The 23,717-nt window shown below is 47.5% G+C and overlaps 1 protein-coding gene across 1 annotated transcript in view; it reads right to left on the bottom strand.

The window, feature by feature from the left end:
* cdk18 (cyclin dependent kinase 18) overlaps positions 1-19,664 on the bottom strand; it is a 33,354-nt gene extending 13,690 nt beyond the window's left edge. The window contains exons 1-2 of the mRNA XM_030092314.1: positions 19,371-19,664; positions 3,191-3,326 (exon numbers count right to left, since the gene is read on the bottom strand). Coding sequence (XP_029948174.1) covers positions 3,191-3,308 — 118 coding nt within the window. The 5' untranslated portion in view covers positions 3,309-3,326; positions 19,371-19,664. The remainder of the gene's footprint in view (positions 1-3,190; positions 3,327-19,370) is intronic.
* Positions 19,665-23,717: the final 4,053 nt, after the last annotated feature.

Raw genomic sequence — 23,717 nt, 5'->3', positions numbered from 1 at the left:
GAACACACTTCCTGATGAAGACCAGCCAGAAGGAGACTCCGCCCCCGGGAAGCTACATACGGTACAAACATGCACATCTGGAGGCTCTTTCAGGGTTGATCCTGCTTGAGGCCGTCGTCATGTCAAGTTCACCTCTGAACCTGAAGGAAATCACCTGAAATTCATCTCCTGATCTGTGGTCGTCTCACAACCTCCTGGATCCAGGCTCGGCAGGAGCTGGAGCCTCATTTACACAACAACGTTCTGAAAACGTTTTAGGAGCCTGTTCACACCAAAACAATGCTGGACTCACTGAAGGTGCAACTTTCTGAGAGTGGCCGCCAAGGTGGAACTTTCTGAAAACACTTTGTCTGCGTGTAAACGGGCCAAAACATAACTTTAAGAAAACATTTAGATTCTGGATCGGTGTGAACGACAGAAACGCTGCTACTGTGCCTGAGAACCTGTTTTCTGCACATGCTGAGTAGATGGAATCTAACAGTGTCTTCCTCCAGAGTGTCATGACTCCCAGTCCAGATTCTCCTGGTCCTGATCCTGATCCTGGTTCTTATGATTCTGGACTTGGTAGTTTTATCACTGCAGTAACAGTCCATTTACTTGCTATTGTTTATATCATATTGTTTTCTTGCATGTGTGTGTGTGTGTGTGTGATTTCATTACAATAACAATCAGTGTTTCTGCTGTTTCCATGTAAACAACCATCATTTTCAAAACGTTGCCGTGTTAATGAAAAAGCTTTCTGAAAGTTTCATGTGAAAATGATGCATTTTGAGCTGAAACGCCGTCACATGAAGAGGCTTCTGGATGAGAGTTTCCTGGCCTGGCAGTTGAGGCTTTCAGTGTGCGATCGGCTGCTAACTCGTGAGACTGTGGAGCTTGATTGGCTTGAATAACTATTTATTTTTTGCACTCGGATCTTCTGACATCACTGGAAAACGTTTAAGAAGACGCTGTCATCAACGTCGCTGATGTGCCGCAATTACTCAACGTAGCATTAGCGTTCGGTGCTCCATCACATCAGGCGTTCATCAGGCGGTGTCGGGAAACCCTCCCGACGCTGACGGCCCACTCAGCCCCGGGTCTTCGGCTGATGCCGATGAGGTGATTGTGCTCTTTGAACTGCGCCTGATTGGCTTTCTTTCTTCTGGAGTGTCGGTTTGACCCCACTGCTCTTCACTTGAGATGAGACAAACAGTCTCACTCAATCTACTCTCTGGATGGAAGTCTTTAAAGTCCTCTATGCCTATAGGGTCTCATCAGTCGGACGCCGTCAGCTTCCGGAACAGAAAGGACTCTTTGAGTTTGATGTGCTGGGAACGTTTCACCGTCTGGACTGGAAGAAGTTTGCTCCAGTCGAAGGTTTAGTTTTCTATACTTGCTTTTTTCAGCTCAGGAGTGCGCTAGCTGTATTGTTTTCAATGTTTCTGTCGTTACCGTGGAAACGGACATGGCGTTGTGTTAACATGAATGTTTTCTGAGTTGTAATTTGAAATATTGTGTAAACGGAATGTTTTGATAACTTTTTCCTTCAACACCTGCTTTGAAATCCTCTGTACATTAAATACAAAACAAAACAAAACAAAAAAAACAACTGGAATCATGTTTGAAGGATTGCCTGCCGGGTCGGCCTTCACGCCGGCTGAACACACCCCAGAGCGCGGTGAAACCCCAGCCGGCTCGGTCTGGACCAGACCCCGGTGTGTTTGCCTCGCTCGCCCTGTCCTCTCGCTCGCTCTCCCCGCTGTCTGGTTGCCTCCTCTGTGACCTTCAGGAGCAGACAGTGATGCAGACTGATGGACTCTGGGGGGTTAAACTACATCGCCAGCTGCTTCTCGCTCCGGCGGCCGGCTGGAAAACAGCCTCATTTAACCCAAATGTTCACAAAGGAGAGGGGAGAGCTTCCCGTCTGTTTACAGCGCAGAGCCTCAACACCGATTCAGCTGAATGATTGTGAAGTCGCACCGCAGATCATCGGCTTCATTTTATTTCCGGTTTTTGTCGCCTTTTAAGTGAATAAAGCAGTTAATCCGCCGCATTATTTCATTTTAATTTAAGCTCTGGCTGCATTGTTGTAGCATTTCTTTGAATTGTGCACTCAGAGACCTAATTCTGCATCCGTTTGGCTCCTGTGCTTTATCAGCTCCTTCTTATCCCCCGTAACCCTCGTTTCCCTTTGAAGCCAGCTGATCCTCTGGGGCTCGATGGCGGTACCAGCCGTCGCCGGAAAAAACCCGCTTAATCTGCGGAGTTCTGCCGCAGACACAGGCGGGAAGGAGGAAGTGAGGAAAGAAAGAAGGAAGGAGGGATTTGTACGTGCTCTCAGAGCCGAAGTGGGCTTTTCTGTTTGCGCTCTATTCTTAGACGAGGGCTGTTTATTCACGCTGAGACACGGGGACACACACATGTGGAGCTCCGGCCTCAGGACTCTGAATGAGATTAATTACTCACAGCTTTATTGGTTATAAAATGGTTTGTTTAGCTGCTGAATGCCCTGTTGAAACCTTTAAACCCAGAATAGCCGTTTTTAAAAGGACCTGGCGTTATATTTTGTTGGACAGCCTCAGATTTTTCACACGTTGAAGGTAAAAAAAAAAAAAAAGCATTTACTTGACAAGTTTTCATTCTGTTTTTGGCTTCATTTCTGTTCTTCACCAGGAAGTCATGGCGATAGGTCTTTAGCAGTAAATTATCGAAGTATATTCGGGAGCAAATGACTGTTTCTTTCAGGTCGCAGTGAAACATTTGACACATAATATTTCAGCAGTTGATGCTCTCTTGAGAAGGGTTTCTATGTTGTCATATAAACAGTACGGATTGCGTTGTTCTGTAAAGGGAATTGTGGTTCATTTGGCTGAGCGTTTATTAGCTTGATCTGACATTTCAGCCATTTCCTGACAAATAGGAAGCTTACATTCATCTTGATCTTTGCTTCTAAGTCATATTAGCTGCGGGTTTGGTGAGTCTGAGGTCCAGCATTCCTGCCGTCTACACGAAGGCAGAGCCTGGGCGTTTTCAAAAAGTTCTACCTTAGAAGTGACCTTCAAAAAGTTGTACTTTCAGTGGAGGAGCTCACGTTCTGTTTGGCACCGGAGTCTAACAGGGTGCGGATCTGCACCTTCACCCTGAGGTTCCCCTCCTCTCGGCCCCTCAGCTCGGCGAGTGTGTGACGGACGGACGGCGGCTCTCTCACCCTGAGTGTGCCGTATGTTGAGCTGATTGATCTGCTCGGTGAACTCGTTCTCCTCGATGGTCTCGGTGCGAGGAACCGACAGCGAGAAACGCCTCTTGAAGTTCTTCATCTTGTTCATGGTGCTGGGGGTCAGATTCTGGCAGGAGAGGAGCGGAGAGAGAGAGAGAGAGAGAAAACAACCTTCACCGGAAAGTCACCATCAACCCGACGGAGCTTTGTTGTCTGAGCCAGAGAAAAGTTCAGTAGATCACAGGGAAAACGATCATTTTAATGTGAGCTGTTTCAAAGATGTTGCACAGAGGAGAAGATCAATAGGAGTGTAAACACCGCGGCCACGAGCAGCGCGGCGCCGGGCCAGTGTGACGGAGCTCAGGCCGAGACGGCAGCCGCCGTCACCTGATAATGAGGCACAGAGCAGCGGGAAGGCAGCTGATCAATATGCTCTCTTACGCAACCACGAGCGGCCCTCCTAGTTAGTGTCTCGGGGGTCTCTGGGGTTTCTCTCACAGCCGTGGACTTGTGCGTCCGTGTCTTCCTGCTCATTACCGTGCAGCGCTGAGGGACGTGTGCAGCGGGCGCGATTAAAGCGAGACTCTCCCTTCCACGGCTATTTTCAGGCCTCCGCTTTTCGTGGGGATATTATTGTCTCGCTGGAACGGTTGCGTATGTTCGCATTATAGCGCCTGCTGCAGATCAGATGGCTGCCCCAGCCCTGCCAAGAAGATCCTGTGAAGACGTGCACGTCACCACACGGACTGAAATACGTGCACGGTCTGTTCCAGTTGGAGTGACGAGAGTCGAACCGAGCTGTCAGGACATGCTGCCCCCTCAAACACCAGAGAGCATCTTCGGCCCTCTTTGGGTTCAAAGTCAACTAGCTGTGTATTTCTTGGTTAAGTTGTAGAAAGTTCTGACTCTGCAGCGGTAAGAGTCTGTGGTCATTCTGTGTCTCATCTGCATAGTTATGACAGGAGCTGCTGTAATGTTCATGATCTGAGGAGATGCTAAATGAAAAAAGGCCCGAGGACAGAGCCTTGAGGAACCCCATGAGTGAGTTTTATTTGTTCGGATTCATAATTAGATTCAGATTCAGATTCAGATTCAGAAAACTTTATTGATCCCATAGGGCAATTCATTTGCAGCACATCTCGAGCAGTTTCACACATATATACAACATGAGACAGTCCAGTTCAGCCACAAGTGGAACTCAGGTTGAACGATATTAAAACAAGCAATACAATAAACAATTTAAGAACTGGAATTCAGTAATTTGATTGCAGAAGGCACAAAGGAGTTTGAAAAACGATTCGTTTTCCGAGCTGGAGCATAATACCGGCGTCCCGAAGGCTCAAGATAAACTCTGGAGTCAGACGAAGAGGCTGAGCCAAGATACTCTGTGCTTTACTCAGCACCTGCTGCTCCCACAGAGAATGACAGTCTCTCAGTTTAACACCTGTGATTTTAGAACAGGTCTTGACAATGTTCTGCAGTTTCTTTTTGTCCCTCACAGACAAGGATTGAAACCAACAGATAAAAGAAAATGTGAGTAAACTCTCAATAAACGAGCAGTAAAAATTATTTAAAAGAGTTACCAATTCACACAGAATTCTGTCTTGCAAGCAGGACATCAGCCAACTTCACGCATCGCTCTCTCATTCAGTTTGGAGAGTTTGCTGTCAAAAAGACCAGTTCAAAAGTCCAGAGAAAATTCTCACTGCGCTCCAGGTGTCCTTTTACACCACAATGCTGCTCGCAACTTTTAGAAAACGACAAATTTTTATTGTTCAAATAAAAGACGAGCTGTGCTCTGGTGAGTACAGAGAGCAAAGTTTCTCCAGAGCGCTGTGCGTCGGCGCCATAGCATTCCTCATACACCTGAAAGGCCCCCTGCTGTGGGCACTGAATGTTCTCTGATGATCAGGGTGACAAGCCGTCATGTCGACGGCTACAGCAGCAGCAGCAGCAGCAGCAGCAGCACTGCAGGCTAATGGAATTAACTGGAAAATGCATTAGTTATCCCTGTAATGCTTCAGTGAAAAATAGTTAGAAACAGGTGGGCATGATTCTGAATTAATGATTAGCATAATCTCATTTAATGATGCTTATTAAACCTGGATTTAACACAGCTAGAAATCAGTAAAGCTGTAAAGTGAGGATCTTCTACAAGGAATGGAAAGCGCCCAGGTAAGCAGCGGGGGTTTAATATATTGTCGAGACGAAGCTCTCGTCGGGTTAATAGCTAGTTATAGCCGGGTTAATGACGGTAACAGTGACTGGGCGTCGATAAACATTAATTCTGCACAACCTGATGAAGGATTTTGTTCATAATACTGAAGAAATCCCCCATGAAGAAAGCAGAAATAGCTAAACAATCTACAGAGGTGAGTTTTGGTGATGCAGTTGTTTGAAGGGGATTGTCTTTCAATCGTTGCGGGTTCGAGTCCACATTTGTCTCTATGTCGAAGTACTTTTGAGCAAGACACTGAACCCCAAGCTTCTCCCACTGGATGGACTGAGAACCTCCATCGATGAATGAAGGCTTCATGACAAAAACAAACATAAGCGCCCACTAGTGGTCCAATATGAGAACTGCACCATTTTCAAAATACTGCTGTGTAAATGTAAAAAACCTTTTGGTAAAAACGGTGCGTCTTCCCTCGATAACATTGTGGTGTGTAAATCCTGCGGTACTAACAGAGTGTTGGGTCCAGTAAGCCTCCCCCTCACCCTTTTTTCCTCGTCATTTTTTCACACAGCTGGACTCGTTAGCTGTGTTTGGCCTGCCTGTTATGCAAGTCCACTATATGAGCTATAAATGGAAGCATGCCATTTGGGAGTGCTGTTTGAATGCCAGATGAGAACGACTGCGCTCTCCGTGTTGTTGGACGCAGGAGGATAACGAGAGGAGCCGCTCAGGATCAATGTTACTGCGAAATGATGTGTTAAGTCACCGAGTTCAGTGGCTGTGAAATCTGATTAAAGCACCAGACAAATTGCACACTCTCACTGGAAGAGGTGGGAACCACGTCTATGTATAGAAAAATATAAAAACGTGTAACATATGTGCTCAGCGCTTGGTGCTAAGAGGAGATAATGAAGGCGAGAGCAGAGGTGTGTAGGTGGCAGCCATAATCCGAACAGAGAGAGAGAGAGAGAGAGAGGCAGAGAGAGAGAGAGAGAGAGAGAGAGAGAGAGAGAGAGAGAGAGAGACAGAGGATCCAGCTTGGAGAACACAGGAAGACGGGGAAACCTTCAGATATCGATCTGATTCAGCACACGTGAGCGTTCGCTGCCAGAAGCAGGGCGGATAACCTTTCCAACGCTGCTCAGAAATCAAAATCAATGCATGCTTTCACCTCAGGTGAATGTGAGCACCACCACGACCAGGTGAGGGTCTTCTAAACATCTGCTCTCCGGTCGTTTACGACAGTAAGCGCTCAATGTGAGCATGTAAACAAGACAATCCATTTACACGAACCATACATCGACTTCAGTGTTTCTGTCGTTGCCATGGCAACGGACATCTTTTCCATGTAGGTGTGAGAAGGTTGCGTTTTCACCTGAAACGTCGTGTAAACAAGGCCTTAGTGAGAAAACAGGCTGGTTGAATAAAAAGTGTCACACAGGAAGCAGATGAAGGCCGACAGAGGAAAGAGGCTTCCTGTGCGGGGAGAAAACAACACCACCGGGCTTCCCGGCAAAGCCCCCTGAAAACAGCGTCTGTCTCCCACACTTCACACGGGACTTCTGATCTACAAAAGCTCGCTGTCGGCGCCGCAAAGCAGAAGTGTGTCGGGCAAATTGGTAACGACGACACAAAGACCTCTCTGTGTGACGAGCTGAGAGGCAGCGGTGGGGTTACTGATCTGCTGCTGATGAAAAAGGAGCTTTTCTCTGCTGTTCCTGCTCAGGCATCTTTAAATGATGCAGCACTGATGCTCCTGAAGGTGGCTCAGGCTTGACAAGTTTCCTTTATTAGCACACTAACATCATCTGATTAAATGAAGGTCAGGCTAAAGCTCTCTGTTTCGGTTTACAGTCAAAACGTATTGTTTTTGAGTTTTGGTTTCAGGGAAGTTTCACGTTTACATGGCAAGGTTTTCAAAACAATGTCCATTTATAAAGAATTGACCGTGTAGTTCTCATGTCGGGCCACCAGGCGGTGCTGAAACCACAATGAAGATGATGTCCGTTTACATGGAAACGGCAGAAACACAAAGAACAATATACGCCATAAACATTAACGCTGGGAGAACACAGACACTCGTTTAAACTGATGACCGAATTGGACTGTTATGAATTGGCAGAGAGCCAAGAGAGAGCGGTCAGCCCCCCCCCCCCCCCCCCAGCAAGGTGGAAGTAACATTTCAAATCATGATAATAAAGATACTCGCCTGCCTTCAGCTCTTCTGTTGCTCTAAACTTCCATGTTTAACAAAAGCAGGAGCTCCGCCTGCGGCCGTCAGCTGGAGCGATGAAGCTCCACGGTCGCAGCGCGTGTCTGAAATAACTTCATTTCCAAACATTTGTCTAAAAAAATGATGGAATATGTTCTCCTCAGAGCTTCCTGTTTACAGTTTTGAGGGAGGATTTAGTGTTAAAACATCTTCTCTCAAACAGTTCTATGCACTGTGTACAGTCACGCACAGTCGGTCAAACAGCCACACACACACTCAGAGTGTGTTCAGGTTCCAGGTTTGTCAGGAGTGTTTGGCTTCACTCTCACAGTTTCACTGCATCAAAGCGGAGAAATGCGTCTGAGTTCCAGCAGCTCTGTGATCCTCTCTGGACTCGCTCTCGCTTCTTGCCGCCCGCCGCCCACCGCCTCTCTTCTTTTAAGTTTTCAGAATCCCCATTCATCCCTCTTCCATGTCTTTCACCGCCGTCACCCACTCGTCTCTGGATCTTTGTTTCCTTTCTGCTCCACGGGCTGCATTCATTCTGCAGCGGCGGCTCCTCGCCGCTTCATTCACCAGCCCATTTCCTGCCGCGCTGGAAACGTGACCAGCGAGTCGTTCAGCGCACGCGATGATCGGCTGCACCGAGCCGATCGGGGATCAATAGGACCGGCTCGGTTCTGGCATGCTGGATCCACCTGCTGCAGGAGCTCCTCTAATTTCCAGTTTGCATGTTTAAAGTCTGTCAGACCAGAATGTTGAGTCTCTGCATGTTTTTATATCAAGACAAGATGTAGTTCTTTATTCCTTCTGCCTTGTCCGTTACTGGAGTGGTCTAAAAAGTACTTTACACTGTTGATAACATTCACCCGTTCATGGAGGCAGCTGCCGTGCAAGAAGCTCAATCCATCCAGCGGGAACAGTTTGGGGTTCAGATTCTTGCTCAACGGCACTCCAGCATGTGGACGCCGTCTCAGCCCGGAAGAACACTAACGGTCGCCGGTGCTGTTGGTCAAAATGCAGTCATGACGAGCAGAACGTCAATCATTCCCAGAAACCAGCGCTCCCCAATGTTTTCTTCAACGAAACATTTGCTTCAGTGTCAGTTCAGATTTATGTCACTGCTGTGTTTCTCCTTGCGTTCCTCGTCATCTTGTACATTTCTGCAGAAACCAGTAGCAGAGGTGACGCTGCTGGAGTCGGTGTCGCGGTTTTATTCGCTTCATCAGCAGCTGTTCTTGCATCATGTTGTTGCTTCAGTTCGCTCCCGATCTGAAGCCAGCAGAAACAGGTCAGTTTGTTTTGGTCACAGGAATCAGGCTGATGCTTCTTTCTAAGCTCTGCTCTTTTGCAGGACTGATCTAAATCTTGTGATTCTCATCCCTGTTTTATACTGAGTTTGACGTTTGTCGGACATGAATGAAATCACATTAGTAGCCCAGTAGATCAAACACCTAAATACACCTATTAGCTTGGGCGCAAACATGAGCCGCCGCCGTTAACACAATCTGGTGCTTTGGTTTGGCGATCACGTGCGTGAAAGTGAGCGACTCAGCGGTTGTTGCCCGGAGGGGATTTGGAGGTGAAAACACTGCGCTTTACTCACTAAAAAGGCATACGCCGTGGGTCCAGTGACCCATGACGGCTCCGGCTAAATTAATAACACGACCGCCCCTGTGTGTGCTCGTTTCCAACGGGGCCAGCCGACGAAGAGACGCGGGGCTTCGCAGTTTCACTCAGGTCAGTGGGCAGACATCAGGACGCAGGACGCATCCAGCAGGCCGTCTGCACGCAGGGCGGGCGGCGCAGCACGAGTTCCTCTCCTCTCACCCTCCGTCCAGGTCTTTCCGAGAGGCCGGTGCAGCGTCGGCAGCGTGCCAGAGGCCGGCCGATGCGGGGCGCTCAGCTTCACCCCTCCGCTGTCTGGACGGTGAAACCTGGCACGGCCGCTTCCTGCGTCTGACAGGCTGCCAACACAAGCTGTGATCCCTGGGACGGTCAAGAGGACGGTCAAGAGGACGGTGGATGGCGAGACAAAGAAAGGGACTCTGAGGTTTAATATCTGGAGCCGGAAAACTACAAAGACTTCATTTCAGTGGAAATCATGTTGCGAGTCTGCTGACTTCCAGGTTCTGTTCAAGGCAAAAGGAACTGTACTCGTCAGTTGTTGTTTAAAAGTACAATTCTTACACTTAAATAGCGCTTTTACACTGCATTTGACAGAGCCCAAAGCGCTTTACACTGCATTAACACATTCACAGTGGAGGCGGCTGCCATGCAAGGCGCTCAGTCCATCCACTGGGGGCAGTTCAGGGTTCAGTGTCTTGCCCAAGGACACTTCGACATGCAGAGACAGGAATCGAACTAACAACCTCCCGATTGCAAGACGACTGCTCTCCCCACTGAACCACAGCCGCCCACTTAGAGAGCGACACACTGACCGTCCGACAGTCCACCGTCACAGGACACCGCTGACGAGATGAGACCTATAGTCCCTCACTTTCTTTTTGGAAAGACACAACATCAATCATAATAGCAACAGTGAAGGGCTCATGAAGAGAAAAGTCCTCCGCAGAGTCTTAGACCACGTCTGCACCACGCTTTCAAGTGAAAAACAAAACTTTAATGTCAACAGTGGTCAGAGCTGCTGAAAAAGCAATTATGTGAAAACGGTTCTGAGGTGGAACTTAATGGAAATCCTCCCAGTGTGAGAGAGCATGAGCTGCACGGCCAGACAGGTCTTCTATGAGACGATTCCAGCGTCTGGCTCTAGAGTCGGGACTCTGACGGGACCCAAACGTTCACAGAGCTGCAGCTCCTCATTCCTCACGTTCACTTAACTTCATTCACGGGATTTTCTGTCCTAACTGTGTTAGCGACCTCGTCTTTGATTGGTTTGCTCTGGCACACATCCATTAACCCTCGACGGGGTAAATGACTCTATTTGGTATTTTCCTCATTTCTTCAAAAAAACAGGAAGTTTATGAAGAAACGCTGAATCTGTGATTAAACATTTGAGCCACACAGCATGCAGCATTTTGTGAATTCATGAAAATAAAAAATTATGACATAAATTCTCTCCTAAAATGATCAGCATGACATTGGCTTTGTTTTTATTGGCTTTGACTAAAATAAATGTTACTTGATTTAAAATAATAAAAAAGATGATTATTGTTTCATTATGTTCAATCACTGTTTACAACTGTGATGGAAAAAAAAAATAAAAAGTCTTCTAAGTCACAACGACATAATTTGTTGCATAAAACAATTTAATGAATTGCTGAATTTAAGTTAAAATTGAGCAAGAAAGGCTGGACTTAAAGCTGCTGTAGGCAGGATTTTACTAGTCAATGCTAATTTTTCTGTGTTTTCTTTGGATTAAATGTTAGAGTATCCATTGATAATCCTTTAGGATTATGCGTAGCGTAATTGCACTACCGTGAGGGTGCAGCGTTTCCATCTGTCTCTGTTCTGAGCTGAAAAGGAATCTAAACAGCTCCAGTTATCTTTGACCAATCAGAAGAGCCCCTGAGGCTCTAACCGTGACTGGTCGAGGGGCATTTGTCATACGTTCTTGTGGGAGGGGCTTAACTTGTGTAAGGGCGAGATGTCAGAGAAAACAGGACAGGATTGGCTGTGCTGGGTTTCAAATCGCCATCTTAGATGGGTCAAATCGCCATCTTGCTTAGGTAAACCTAAGCAAGATGGCGGAGATGCGGAATCCTGCCTACAGCACCTTTAACATTTAATTTTTACAGCTCCTCTTTAAATTTATGATTGTTGACAGTTTGAAAGCAGATTTTGACTTTTGTTACACAGAACTGTGCAAACAATCAACGCTGATAATACAATTACAATTAATAAAACGATACCGTGTGTTTGAGCTGGGTTCAGATTAATACATTAATTCAGCTGCTGACACACAAACCCGCTGCAGCTCCGAGCTTCAGCAGATGAACTTTAACCGGTTGGGAACGAGACATCAGTGATGAAGCCGAGCTGTGTGTGTGAAACACCTGCCACCACTCAGCATCGTCTGCGGGAGGAGAGGGGAGACGCTCGGGTTTTGGAGGACCCTTCACATCCTGCCAGTCTCCACCTTGAAAGCTTCGGTCTGGGCGCTTACCGCAGGTCGGCAGGGAAACACGTGTGAGACAGGTGGAGGCGCTCATGAGAGACGGTCGTCACGCCGTGTTCACGGAAAAACAAGATTGAGCTGTGCTGGTTCTGCTGTTCAGTCTATCAAATTCTGGAAAAGAGGTGGTTTGGTGTCACAAGTTAAGATCTGGTCCCTTGTTTTCTAGTAAAAACAGAAAACTACTTTACAAAATCACTGGGTTTTTTTTTGTTTGTTTCTAGTCTCAGAAATTGTGTGGTGTGAGTAATAACACTGGGAATAACCGTAGCATCAGCTGGTGGCTACATGATTAGCATCATGGTGATTCTGGTTTTGTTCCACAACTCATTATAATAGTCCAAGTCCCAGATTTTATCGATCTGTTTCAGAAGACGGCAATCGGTCACACTCTCTGTGAACTTCACAGATGTGTCTTTTTCTGATCCGGACGGTTCGAACCAGAGACGAAGAACGTTAACAGTCTCACCTCTTATGTGTTTCCCTTCGCTGCGCTCTCTCATTCTCTCATTGTGTGTGTATATGTGTGTGCAGACAGAGAAAAACAGAGGAACACATCTGTGTGTGTGTGTGTGTGTGTGTGTGTGTGTGTGTGTGTGTGTGTGTGTGTGTGTGTGTGTGTGTGTGTGCAGGCAGAGAAAAACAGAGGAACACATCTGTGTGTGTGTTTGATGGGTCGTTCGCTGTAAAACTGACCTTGAGCCTGAGGTTAAATTACTTCGTGCTCCAGTGCTTCATATGGACTAAAAAAAAACAGCAACTCGGCCTGTGCAACTGCTTTCATGCAAACACACACACACACACACACACACACACACACACACACACACACACACACGCACGCACAGGTCTCCCCTGAAGGAGGCGGGTGGTGGTGCCGGTGTGGAACAGCTGGTGATCGCGGCCCTCAATGCGTCTGGAACAACGTGAGACGTGGGAACACGCCGAGGCGTCGCCGCCACAACACACGTCTCTGCAGCGGCGGTGGTGAAATGCACCGCGGCGTTACATAAGCCGGCCTCTGCGCGCCGTTTTGTCATGCTAACACATTTGGTCTCATAATGAAACCACACACACCTGCTGCAGGGAACAACCGGCGATAAACATCAACGGAGAACACGGACATAAAAGGATCCATATTCCATCTAATTCCCTGGGTGTGTTTCAGTCCAGTCACTCAGACGTACTTTATGAAGAAGTCCTAACTTGAGCGCGCTGCTCTAGAAACTCGTCCACATTCTGCAGTCGTAGTAAAAATGACCTTTTGTTTGCTCCGGCTCTTCTTCTGGACTCACGTTTCAGTAAACAATAGCAGCCTTCTTTTCTGTGCCCCCCCCCCCCCCCCCCCCCCCCCCCCTTCCCCAACTGTCCAAGGTCACTTTTACACACACCAATTAGCAGAAGCGGCTGTGTGTCACGAGCAGGAAAAGTGACGGGTGTTTTGACAGTAACAATAAATCTCCTTTGTCCGGGTCTCTTGTTTTCCGTCTGCGTGTCACCGACTGTCTCCATGTCAACAGAGGACCGACTGTATTCCAGGAACAACAGCAGAGCAGAGGTCAACATCAGACCGCTGTGTTATATCCCCGTCCGCCACCGCCGCCGCCGCCGCCGTCATGCCGTCTCTTTCTCATAGCTTGATTCGGACGTTGACACAGAAATTCCACTAAATTCAATGAATAAAATTTGGAACTGAAGTCCCGTTTACAGGACCAGGTTTCTGGAGAAAACTCAAAACTTCTTTTCGAACACACGTACACCAATGTGTGTGTGTGTGTTTTTTCAATACTAAATCAAACCCCAGCTCCCACTAGTGGCCCGACATGATAACTACATTGTCTTCCTCTCACTGTGGACTCATGGTCAGCAGTTCAGCTGCGACCGGCTGTAATTATTTCACTGAATTCTTGTTTTTGGAACGAATGTTTCCGGGAAGTTCATCTCCATGTCATCTTTTGAACGGGCTGTGGCTGTTAGTGCTCAATGAGCCTCAGGAGATTTGCTGATTTTAAGTGGGCTGTGATGTTTCTTTCAGTACTGTACTGGCGTTTCTCCTTTTGGCGATAAAACCGGGTCTGTTGGTGATTTCTGATCAGCGTTTATTTCCCTCCGTTGAACCTTTGAACGTTTCATCGCTGGGGTTGTTTTTCATTGCTAATAGCTAGCATGTTGTAGCCTGAGCGGATTGTGACCGTTCACAGGTAATGTCATTCAGTCCTCATCCCCTCCTCGAGGCCACATGTGGAAGCTTTCGCCGCTCTCTGCAGCCTCAGTCCTCCGCCTGACCTGGAATCCCCTTCATTTGCTCTCAGTTACTCAAAGCAGCCCGACATGTGAAGCTGAGAGTCATTACTGTAACGTCAGCCCAGACACACTGTTCCAGTCTCTTCAGGAGCGGCGGGAAGGACCTCAGTTCATCATCAGCAGGTTTCACCAGCAGTTCACCAACAGGAGCGCCACTGATCACAAAGAAGCTGGAATGATTCAAACACTTAGACCAAAAAGAGACAGAAATATCAGCATCTGTACGAGTGGCGCCGGGTATTATCCTCCACCCGTTGTGGAAAAGGTTGAAGGGAGGAGGAGGAGGATGGTGGCGCCGGGACGAGAGCAGCATGTGGTCAACAGCGGCGCTAATAGCACTGAGAGAATTATCACCAACAGAGAGGTATAAAAAGAAATCCTTCATGCTGTTCGCTCCTCAACACGCTGCGCATCTTCACAGGAGGCGGCTCTCCGCGGTCTGGATGCCGCCTCTCCTGAGCTCTGTGTTCAGCGCGAAGAAATCAGCACTCAGCGTGAGTGAAGCCTCCAGCCAGCTGAGCATCCGGGTCTACTGGAGAACTCTGAGCTCAACGCTGCACTTCCTGGGTGGACGAGAACGAATCCCGTCAGCAAATAAAGACACAGTGCTGGTGTCCACCAAAAAAACCACCATGAGCCCAGAAAACATGACAGGACTCCGGTTCCTCCAGACAAACCCTCAGCAGAGCAACGATCCGCGTGAAGCAGGGAGTTCAACTCATTCAGCCCGTCTTCTCTGGAAACGCCGGTAAACTGGGCCTTCGTCCAGCTGCAGGTGGAGGATTTCCAGCCGACTGGCTGGAGTTTGAGCTCAGGAAGGCCCTGGAGTGGACCGTAACATTTCCTGGCCTTTACGTTTCCTGCTCTTCCTTCACTGTCCTGCTTTTCTTTATTCATTCCAGTCGGTGGCTTCAACCAACAGGACCCAGCGCAGTGATGAGCTGATTTATCCAGAAATGAACATTTACTCATGTACACCAGAGGATGTGAGGACCAGTGGGATATTTCTGTATGAACTGTAACAGTCGACAGGTCGGTGTTGGACAGGAAGTGGAGCGGGACTTCTCCAACACTGATGCATTTCAGAACATGGGGCAGAATGACGGAGAACAGCGTGAGTCCTGACTGCTTCATCCCTGTTTCTTAGAAGAGACTACAGTCAAACTGTGGATTACTTTAATACTCTACAGTACATCGGTAACCTAGATCACATCTGCCTCCATCAGATATCGAGGATTTTCTCTTTCTGCTCTCGGAGGAAACAGTCTTTGTTCTCATTATTTCAATAAAGTGGGAACAATTTGAGGCGGAGTAGCTGAGTTCACCTTTTAGCACCAGCTCTATTTCTGCCGCGACTCCTCGAGTTAATAAAGAATCACTGCTGCAATAATCTGATAACAGTGCAGCCGATGTTATCACTCTCAGCTCACGGCAGGATTTTCTGCTGCTCCAGTCCAGGCTCCGCTGTTCCTGACAAGAATCTGCATCTTCTAACTGGCTCCAACCATAAGTTAACAGATATCTGACCTTAAAACTATCGGGTTGAGGGTATCGACGTCCTCAACTGACTCAACCAAACTTCTCACTGAGTCTCGTCTTTAAAGAAGCTTTTCACAGGACTTGGTGTGGTTGGAGCAGGTTAACGTGTTGCCACGCTAGCTTTGATCAGCTCGGTCTTTTCATTTCCCACCCTGCTGTCTGGATGTTGCTCAGCAGCTCCGACTAGTGGTGGGCGTGTGTTTGGCAGTTCAGTAGCCATTTCTGCTGCAGACTGTCAAGGGTTTGAACATTTAACTGTTTAACCAACTCAAAAGAGCGAGTTTTAATTTGAAAATGATCTGTCAGTGTCCATTATTGTGATGTTGATGCTTGCATGCTCAGCCTTGTGTGTGTGTGTGTGTGTGTGTGTGTGTTCCAGATCCTGATGACATTATGACACACAGCGGCTGTGTAAAAGCCTCACATGATGATAATAGCTCCATTTTTAACACGGTCAGCCCCTCGCCAGCCTTTTCCTCTGCGATTTGGAGTTTAAAAAAAGCAACCTTTTTTTTCTTTTTTCTTTTTGGTGCATTATGCTGCTGCTGAGGCACAATGGTAATGTTTACATAAGCAGCTTATTATTGAGTCCTTGATTCAGCAGGCGGCCTCAGGCCCACTCAGCCATGATAATGTGAAGATAGGCCCGGCCGTATTCCACAATAGCCCCGGCAGCAGCGCTAAACACCACTCACAGATAAGCAAACACATGCAAGCCGTGGCCAAACACATCAAACGCAGGCCGGTTGTGTTTTATGTGGCACCGTGACGCTCTGATAGCCGCTGTCATCCAACGCTGGAAGGGTGAATGCTTCAACACGATTCGGCCTTTTTACACAACAAATCTCAGAGTCGGGTCTGTTTTTATTGCTGAATGCTGCAGCACGACTTCAGTTTTAACCCTCCAGGAATTATCCTGCTGACTAATTTCTGTGTCGATGAAACAGATTTTAATTAGGACCGACTGATTAGTCTGAAAAACGACTGCTCTGAAAACAGTCAAAATATTTTGACTGAAGTAGGTTGTGTGCATAAAGAGCCATTTGAAGCCTTTAAACTCAGCCTTCAGCAGCTCAATCAGATCAAGTTGGAGCCTCTTTGCTCCCTGCAGTCATCTGGAGGTTAGCATTTAGCATTTAGCAGTTAATGTCTGCACCGTGAATTCAGACTCCACCAGGAAACCTCTGGGTGTCCATCTGGAGAATGCAAACCAAACAGCGCGTAAACTGTTCCAGAAAGACGTCCGACGTGTAATCCCTCCACTGGAGCAACGCACTTTAGATATCAGCCATGCTAGCTGCTAGCAGCTAGCTCGCCATGCTCGGACGAGTTTGACATGTTGAAGGTGTGAGAAGCTCAATGATCTGCTTCACTTCGCTTATTGAAGCTTTACGGCTTCAGGAAGCTCCCAGAAGATCCCGGATACACAGTGCAGGGATGCTAAATGCTAACGGCTAACCTCCAGGGCACTGCAGGGAACAACACCAGCAGCTTTCAAAATCTGATTGGTGTTGAGAATTGTGCAGAATTCTGAGTCTAACTTCTCAGTTTTCTCATTTTCAGCTCATCGCTGTGGATCTTCTCGTCTGAAACCGCCGTAAGATTTTACGACCTCTGAGTTAGCTAATCCCATTTAAACTCTGTCTCTTCCTGACCTATTTCATAATGAGAAGAGCAAGACGGACTTTTATTTCAACACAAAATGAGAAACAACAGAAATGAAAAAGCTGATTGGAAGTAACGGCTGTGGCTCAGCCGATGACTTTTCATGGCACCATGTGAGTAAAACCAGAACCAGAAAGCTGAATTAGAACAGCGAACAGCAGATCGGCTGCACAGAGGGCTTAATGAGGCGGCGGTCAAACAGCCATTTCACCACATCTTCTTCCCAGTAAGGATGAATTTTAACAAGGGCTGCAGAAATCCAGTCTTTTACCAGCATCAGTGGGAGGATAAACTCTGTGGCAGATGTGTTTTCAGACCGATTGTCAGATTGAGAAAACCAAACAAAGCAGAAATCAAACACATGAACTGAAGGAGGAAACATCCAGGTCCAACATAATGCTGCCTGCAAAAGTCATTATTTTCTTTTGTCAAGGATCTCAGGATTTCTGGAAATTCAACAGGAGAGTGACAAACTCTGGAAAAATAGGCTAAACATGCAGAATTAATCTAAAAATCCAAACTGCATTCAGGTAGAAGAGAACAGCAGGAACATCATGAAGGCTTCTTAACACACTGACAGGACAGCCGTCTCAAACCTCTGGGCCTCAAATCTTCTACTTCTGGCTCTTTTTAAGAAAGTGGCATCAAACAATGAACAATTGCAAATTAAATAAAAGCTAATGCTTTCTGGAAGTGTAACTTCTCACAGACATGATGAACCTCGTCACGATTCAACAGACTGGAAGAGAATAAATAGATTACAGTTATGGAAAAGGGAAGTAGGTTTACACACACACACACACACACACACACACACACACACACACACACGCACAGTCTTGTATTTCTATCCTTGTGGGGACCGTCCATTGACTCCCATTCATGTCTAGCCCCTAACCCTGACCCTTACCCTAACCCTAACCCACACCACAACAAAGCCTAACCCTAAAGAAATGTTTTTGACCTTTTACTTTTTTCAGTAACAACAACATGGTCAAGAAAACACTGTTTCTCCTACTTAGGACCGGAAAAAGGTCCCCACAAGGCACGTCGTTTCACGTTTTGCTATCCTTGTGGGGACATTTGGCCCCAACAAGGATAGAAATACAAGAACGCACACACACACACGCACACACACACGCACGCACACACACACACACACACGCACACACACAGATAAGTAAACAGTGCAGTGTTTGCGGTGGTTATAGGTGTGTGAGCGAGCAGACGCTTCACTGTGTCGAGTTAGATGTGAGCACTAATGTAGACTCATCGGAGGAGACAGGAGGGGGTCTGCAGGTCTGGGGGTCTGGAGGTCTGGGGGTCTGGAGGTCTGGAGGTCTGGGGGTCTGGGGTCTGGGGGTCTGGAGGTTTGGGGGTCTGGGGGTCTGCAGTAGGGGTCTGTGGGACTGTGGTTCTCTGGGCCTGGGTCTCTCGCCTTGGGAGTATATAGCTCTGTGGGGTTCTGGGTCTGGAGCTCTCAGTGTGGGGATCTCTGGGTTTCGAGGTCTGGGATCTGTGGGACCATGGATCTCTGGATCTGGGTCTCTAGGTTTGAGCGTCTCTGGATCTGGGGAGCTGAAGCCCTGAGGGTCTCGGAGTCCGTGAGACTGTAATTCTCTGAGTCTCGGTCTGGGTGTGTCTGGGTCTCTATGTCTGGATCTCTGGTTCTGGATCTCTTAATGTGGGGGTGTCTGGGGCTCTGAGGGTCTGGGGGTCTGGGGGTCTGGGGAGAGATGCTTGGATCTTCTGGCTGCAGAATCAGCGGTCTCTGGTGTGAAAGTTTCCGACAGTCCAGCACCTGTTGTGCTTCCTGCTCGTTACACAACACCTGGTGTGTGGCTGTCGAGGAATGACCTTGTTTTGGTGACAAGCTCTTTCCTCCGAGCTCATGCACCCTCTCACCCTCTCACCCTCTCACCCCCAACACATCCTCACGCCGTGATGTAATCCAGGGACTTCATTACATAAAGAGGGTCGCAAAAGATCAACCTGAAGACGGGGTAATGTGGGCCATTAGCAGCGTCCAGCTGAGCGGCGAGGACGTCCGGCGAGCGCCTAATGAGAGCAGAGCCGCGTCCCGGCTGACCCCCGACCCCTCGTCGTGACACCGACACAAGACGCCGCGGTGCTTACTTACTTCACAGAGGAGCCGAGGTCATCTGCGGCGTGGAGGGGGGGAGGGACTTCCTGCCTCAGGTTCCCCCCCCAGGTGGCAGAGAGATAAATCCACGGGATGCCGGCGGCTCTGTTCGGCTGCTGGACAGAGGGGAAGGGGACAGGAGGAGGGGGTGGGAGGGGGCGAGGGGGGGCAGAGATGGAGCGACCTGTCCGGGCGAGGTGGCGTGACGGCGTGACGGCTCGCCGTCCCTCCGCACGCCTCGCTGCAGACGAGCCGAGGACGGGCTACATGGAGAGGAGGCGCAGGGCGACGGAGGAGACGGCTCCAGCAGGAGAGGAGGAAGCTGCTGCTTCAGGAGGGGCTTTATAAGCAGCGACCCCCCCCCCCCTCCTCTCCGACACCAGCCTCCCACTCCGGACCGCCTCCGTTACCATGGCAACCGCCAACAGGAACACTCCTCCGAATAAGACTCCACCTCTCTCTCCATCAGCCTCCTCCCTCTACTCCTACTCTCCCCGTTTGAGCTGGTGTTCACACACACACACACACACACACACACACACACACACACACACACACGGAAGCATGTGTTTGCGTGAGTGTGTGTGAAAGAATGTGTGCAGAAGCACTGACGTATTTGTGAGTCAAAAAACATGTGCAGTGATGTCTCTGCATATGTTAATGCACACCTGCAAGTGTGTGTGTGTGTGTGTGTGTGTGTGTGTGTGTGTGTGTGAGAGAGAACCAGAGTGTGGTGAGGTCTTGCAGCAGTGGTGAGTGGAGCTCTGGCTGGATCAGGTGTTTTCTGACTGACAGTTTCAGGAGGAAGTCCTCAGGACGGAGGCTGAACCTTTAACGTCCATCAGGTGATCAACAGAGGCTCGCTCACAAGTGAAAACAAAAACTTTCCCGGTGTTTTGGCGGACTGTTTACAACAACTTTTGGTCATTTGTTCCTATACCATCTCCATGGAAGCGAGTGAAAATGCAACTTTTCGAAAAATGTTTATCACAAACATTTGTTTGTTTTTTGTGTTTTCATGACAGTTTCATGTTAGAACAGTGCAGTTTTCATGTCGGGCCACTAGTGGACGCTGTTGTTTGTGTAATGAAACCACACATGAACACAGAGAACAATCAGCTCTAAATATAAACAATGGGAGAACATGGAGATTCAAATGGACAGGCCACCTAGTTGTTATTTTGTTTTTTTTAATTCATTTATCTTTCTTGGTTTTAGTCTAAATATCTCCTTCCACTTGATTTAAGATACATTTATCTAATGAGTAATTCCCAGCTTGTTCAAAAAACTTACCTAGACAATTTTAAGATTTATTTCAAGGTGAAAGTGCCTGGAAATAAGCGTTTTTATTTTATTTTTACCAGTGCACAATGCTACTGAAGTAAATTATCGTCACCTGATTGTGATCGGTTTGCCCACATGGTCTGACTGAAAGCCCTGCAACTCGCTGGAAAACACGTCACACGATGGAAGAAGGTTTGGTTCGAACTCTGATGAAGTGACTGCAGAGTGAACCACAGGTTGCAGACCCCTGCCTTGCTCATTGCCCTGCTGTTTCTAGCCGGTACAGCTGTGAAGGGAAAGGTTAAGAGGGGAGATTTCACCCTCCCGGCTGCAGAGAAACCACCTCATGTCTGATTATGTGTGTGTTTGCTGTTGTTTCATTAATAGCAGTGGAGCTAATTACGCCCACGTCTAATAGGGTTTGTTTGTTCATCCATCACCGCTCATTATTAAAAAAACAGTGGCTGCTGATAGCATGAATCATGTTCAGTCATCTCTGTACTGCAGAATATCATGTTGGAGAAATATTCAGGAATATGAGGGTGTCTGCAGTTACTTATTCACACATTGTTCTGAGGCTGAGGAGAAACTAGATGCTGCAAGTCATTCTTAGTGGAAGCATTTTCAAAAATTTGCATTTTTCAGTGGCTCCAGCTGTTTACTGTGACTCCGCTACACATGTGCAGGAGCAGCGTTTCCTCCGTTTCCATGGTGACGGAGCATTTTTAAAAGTTCCATCTGGAAGTCGCTTCAGAGAAAGTTGCGTTTTCAGCGTCTCCGAGCGCCGTTGTCTAAATGGACGCCCACAACACAACCAAGGTTTTGTGTTTCCACTTGAAATTCCGAAAACCTGCTGCTGATAAAAGGACCGGCGTGGACATCTCCTCCTCGCTCTGGACAGAGAAACATCCTGATCAACCAGACATAGAAACTGCTTCTGCCCCGTTTTTAGATAAACTAATATATTAAAGCTAGTTTTGGGGTCATGAAAAGTTGTTAATCCTTTTGCACAACATGTCTTCACGCTGGGCTTGGAAAAGGTTTTCTCTCATCAGGCGGACGCCTGTTTTCATGCGGGAAGTTATTGAATTTGAGAAACTTCCATTGATTCAATATTTGCTGTAGCTTATTGCTGCGGGGAACGTGAGCTCCTCTGGAAAACCTTCTGCTAAAACTATCAGAAGAACTGCAGTTTATCTTTGAGTCCGTGTTTCCTGAGAGCCGTGCTGGACGGCGATGGAGCTGGAGGTACTGAAGTCTGTCCGACGCGACGTAGCGTTAGCTTGTTCGTCACTGTGTGGAGATCAAAACACCGAGCTGCTCTTCCCACGTCTGGTCAGTGTTCTGAGTCAGGAGCTGCCGTTTTCCCACTTCCCGCACAGCACAAAGGAAGAACAAGGCATATTTCATGATGTATCACAGAGAAGAGTTGATCTCTGGAGTTTATTCGAAGTCGACTCCGCGGGACTCCAACCCACAACCTCTGGAGTTCTGCTGCTGCCACACAGTCAAACCGGTCGTAGTGAAATGTAACGAAGGCAGCAGTGAGTCAACAGCCACCACAGTGCTGCCATGATTACTGACGGGGGCGTCGAGAGTCGGCTCACTGAAATATTGAGCCTGAGCTACGAACTGTTGAAAAAAAAAAACAGGTGCAGACTTGATAATGTGCAGGTAGAAGCTGGTCTCCTCACAGAAAACCTTGATTTCACTCATGAATAACAGACGTCTTCCGAATTGTGCAAAACACTTAAAGGAATGTATTCCTTCTCAATGAACTTGAGGTGGTTAAAACACTTTCTCTTGTTTTTGTTCCCTCTCTTCTCATCTTTACTTGAGGTTTCAGAGAGTCACGGCCACTGTATGTATCCACTGTGAAAAGTCCTGTTTCACCACCGAAGCTGTGTTGAATTTTGGAGTGATCACAATCAGCAGTAAGACCAACTCAAAAACAACAAAGGTGAGAGGTCAACTCTGGAAATAAAGATAAAAATCTCCCCATCAGAGTCTTCTGAGCAGGTGAAGTGTCTCAGTTACAGATTTGGAGAACAGAAATCCCCTCTGGATCCAGTTCCTCCTTCCCATACTGTGGAATCTCAGTTCTTCCTTCTCTCTGGACTTCCTCTACACCCCCACCAAGTTCAATAAATCTTCAGCTCACCTCAAACCAGTCACGTCTTCGTTTTTCATGTCTGATCTAAATTCATACGTGGCCCATCTTTGTATTTCTTATTAATGTTAAATGATCAGCGTTGCAAAAGTTGAGGAAAATCGTTTGTGGAACTGTTCCCATCATGACTCTTTCGTCCATTTTTCAGTATCAATAAAAAGTGAAGAGGTTCTGTTCATGAGTGACTAATTTGTAATATTTTAGGATTTATAATCTTTAGAGTGAAAGAAAAAATACATCAACGTTCTTCAAAGTTTTCAGAATTACATGCTGAAGGTGTAAAGTCCTGAGAGTTGACCTTTCCCTTGGTGTCGGGGACTCTTTCTGGTGGTGTTTGCATGTTCTCACTGCTCCTGTGTGGGAACTCCGTCTTCATCCCACAGCCCATGCTTCTCAAGGTGCTTTTACACTGGACCAGGACCAGGACCAGGACCAGGTGCAGGACCAGGTGCAGGACAAACAAGTGAAGTCTGGCTCTCGACTCCTGACGCTGCCAGTCTGAGGAATCTGGGGTAAACGAAGATGACGTCTGAAGAATGTGTCATGGGCTGACGTGGATTCCATTTACTGTGAGTCATACAGTTATGATATGTTCAATTCATTTTTATCTTCATAGTTCCACATACAACAGTCATTTCAAGGTACTTTTATAAAGAAAATCCAACAATTCAACATGCGCAAGAATAGGAGACGGTCGAAAGAGAAACTAGCTTTTAGCAAAGGGAAACCTGCAGAACCAGACTCAGAGGAGACTTTCTGTAGATATAGCCCAAGTGTTGGCTTCATGTTCATTTAGTGGGAGGATCCAACGTTCAGCTGTTGTGCCACCAAATGGACTGAGGCAGCTGCTCTAATGAAAGCAGAAGGTAAATTCATCAGTACAAGCTTTG

This window comes from Salarias fasciatus, chromosome 5, assembly GCF_902148845.1.
Source record: "Salarias fasciatus chromosome 5, fSalaFa1.1, whole genome shotgun sequence".
Taxonomy (NCBI): Eukaryota; Metazoa; Chordata; class Actinopteri; order Blenniiformes; family Blenniidae; genus Salarias; species Salarias fasciatus.
Note: the sequence above shows the minus strand (reverse complement) of the source record. Positions and strands in the feature narration are given on the sequence as shown.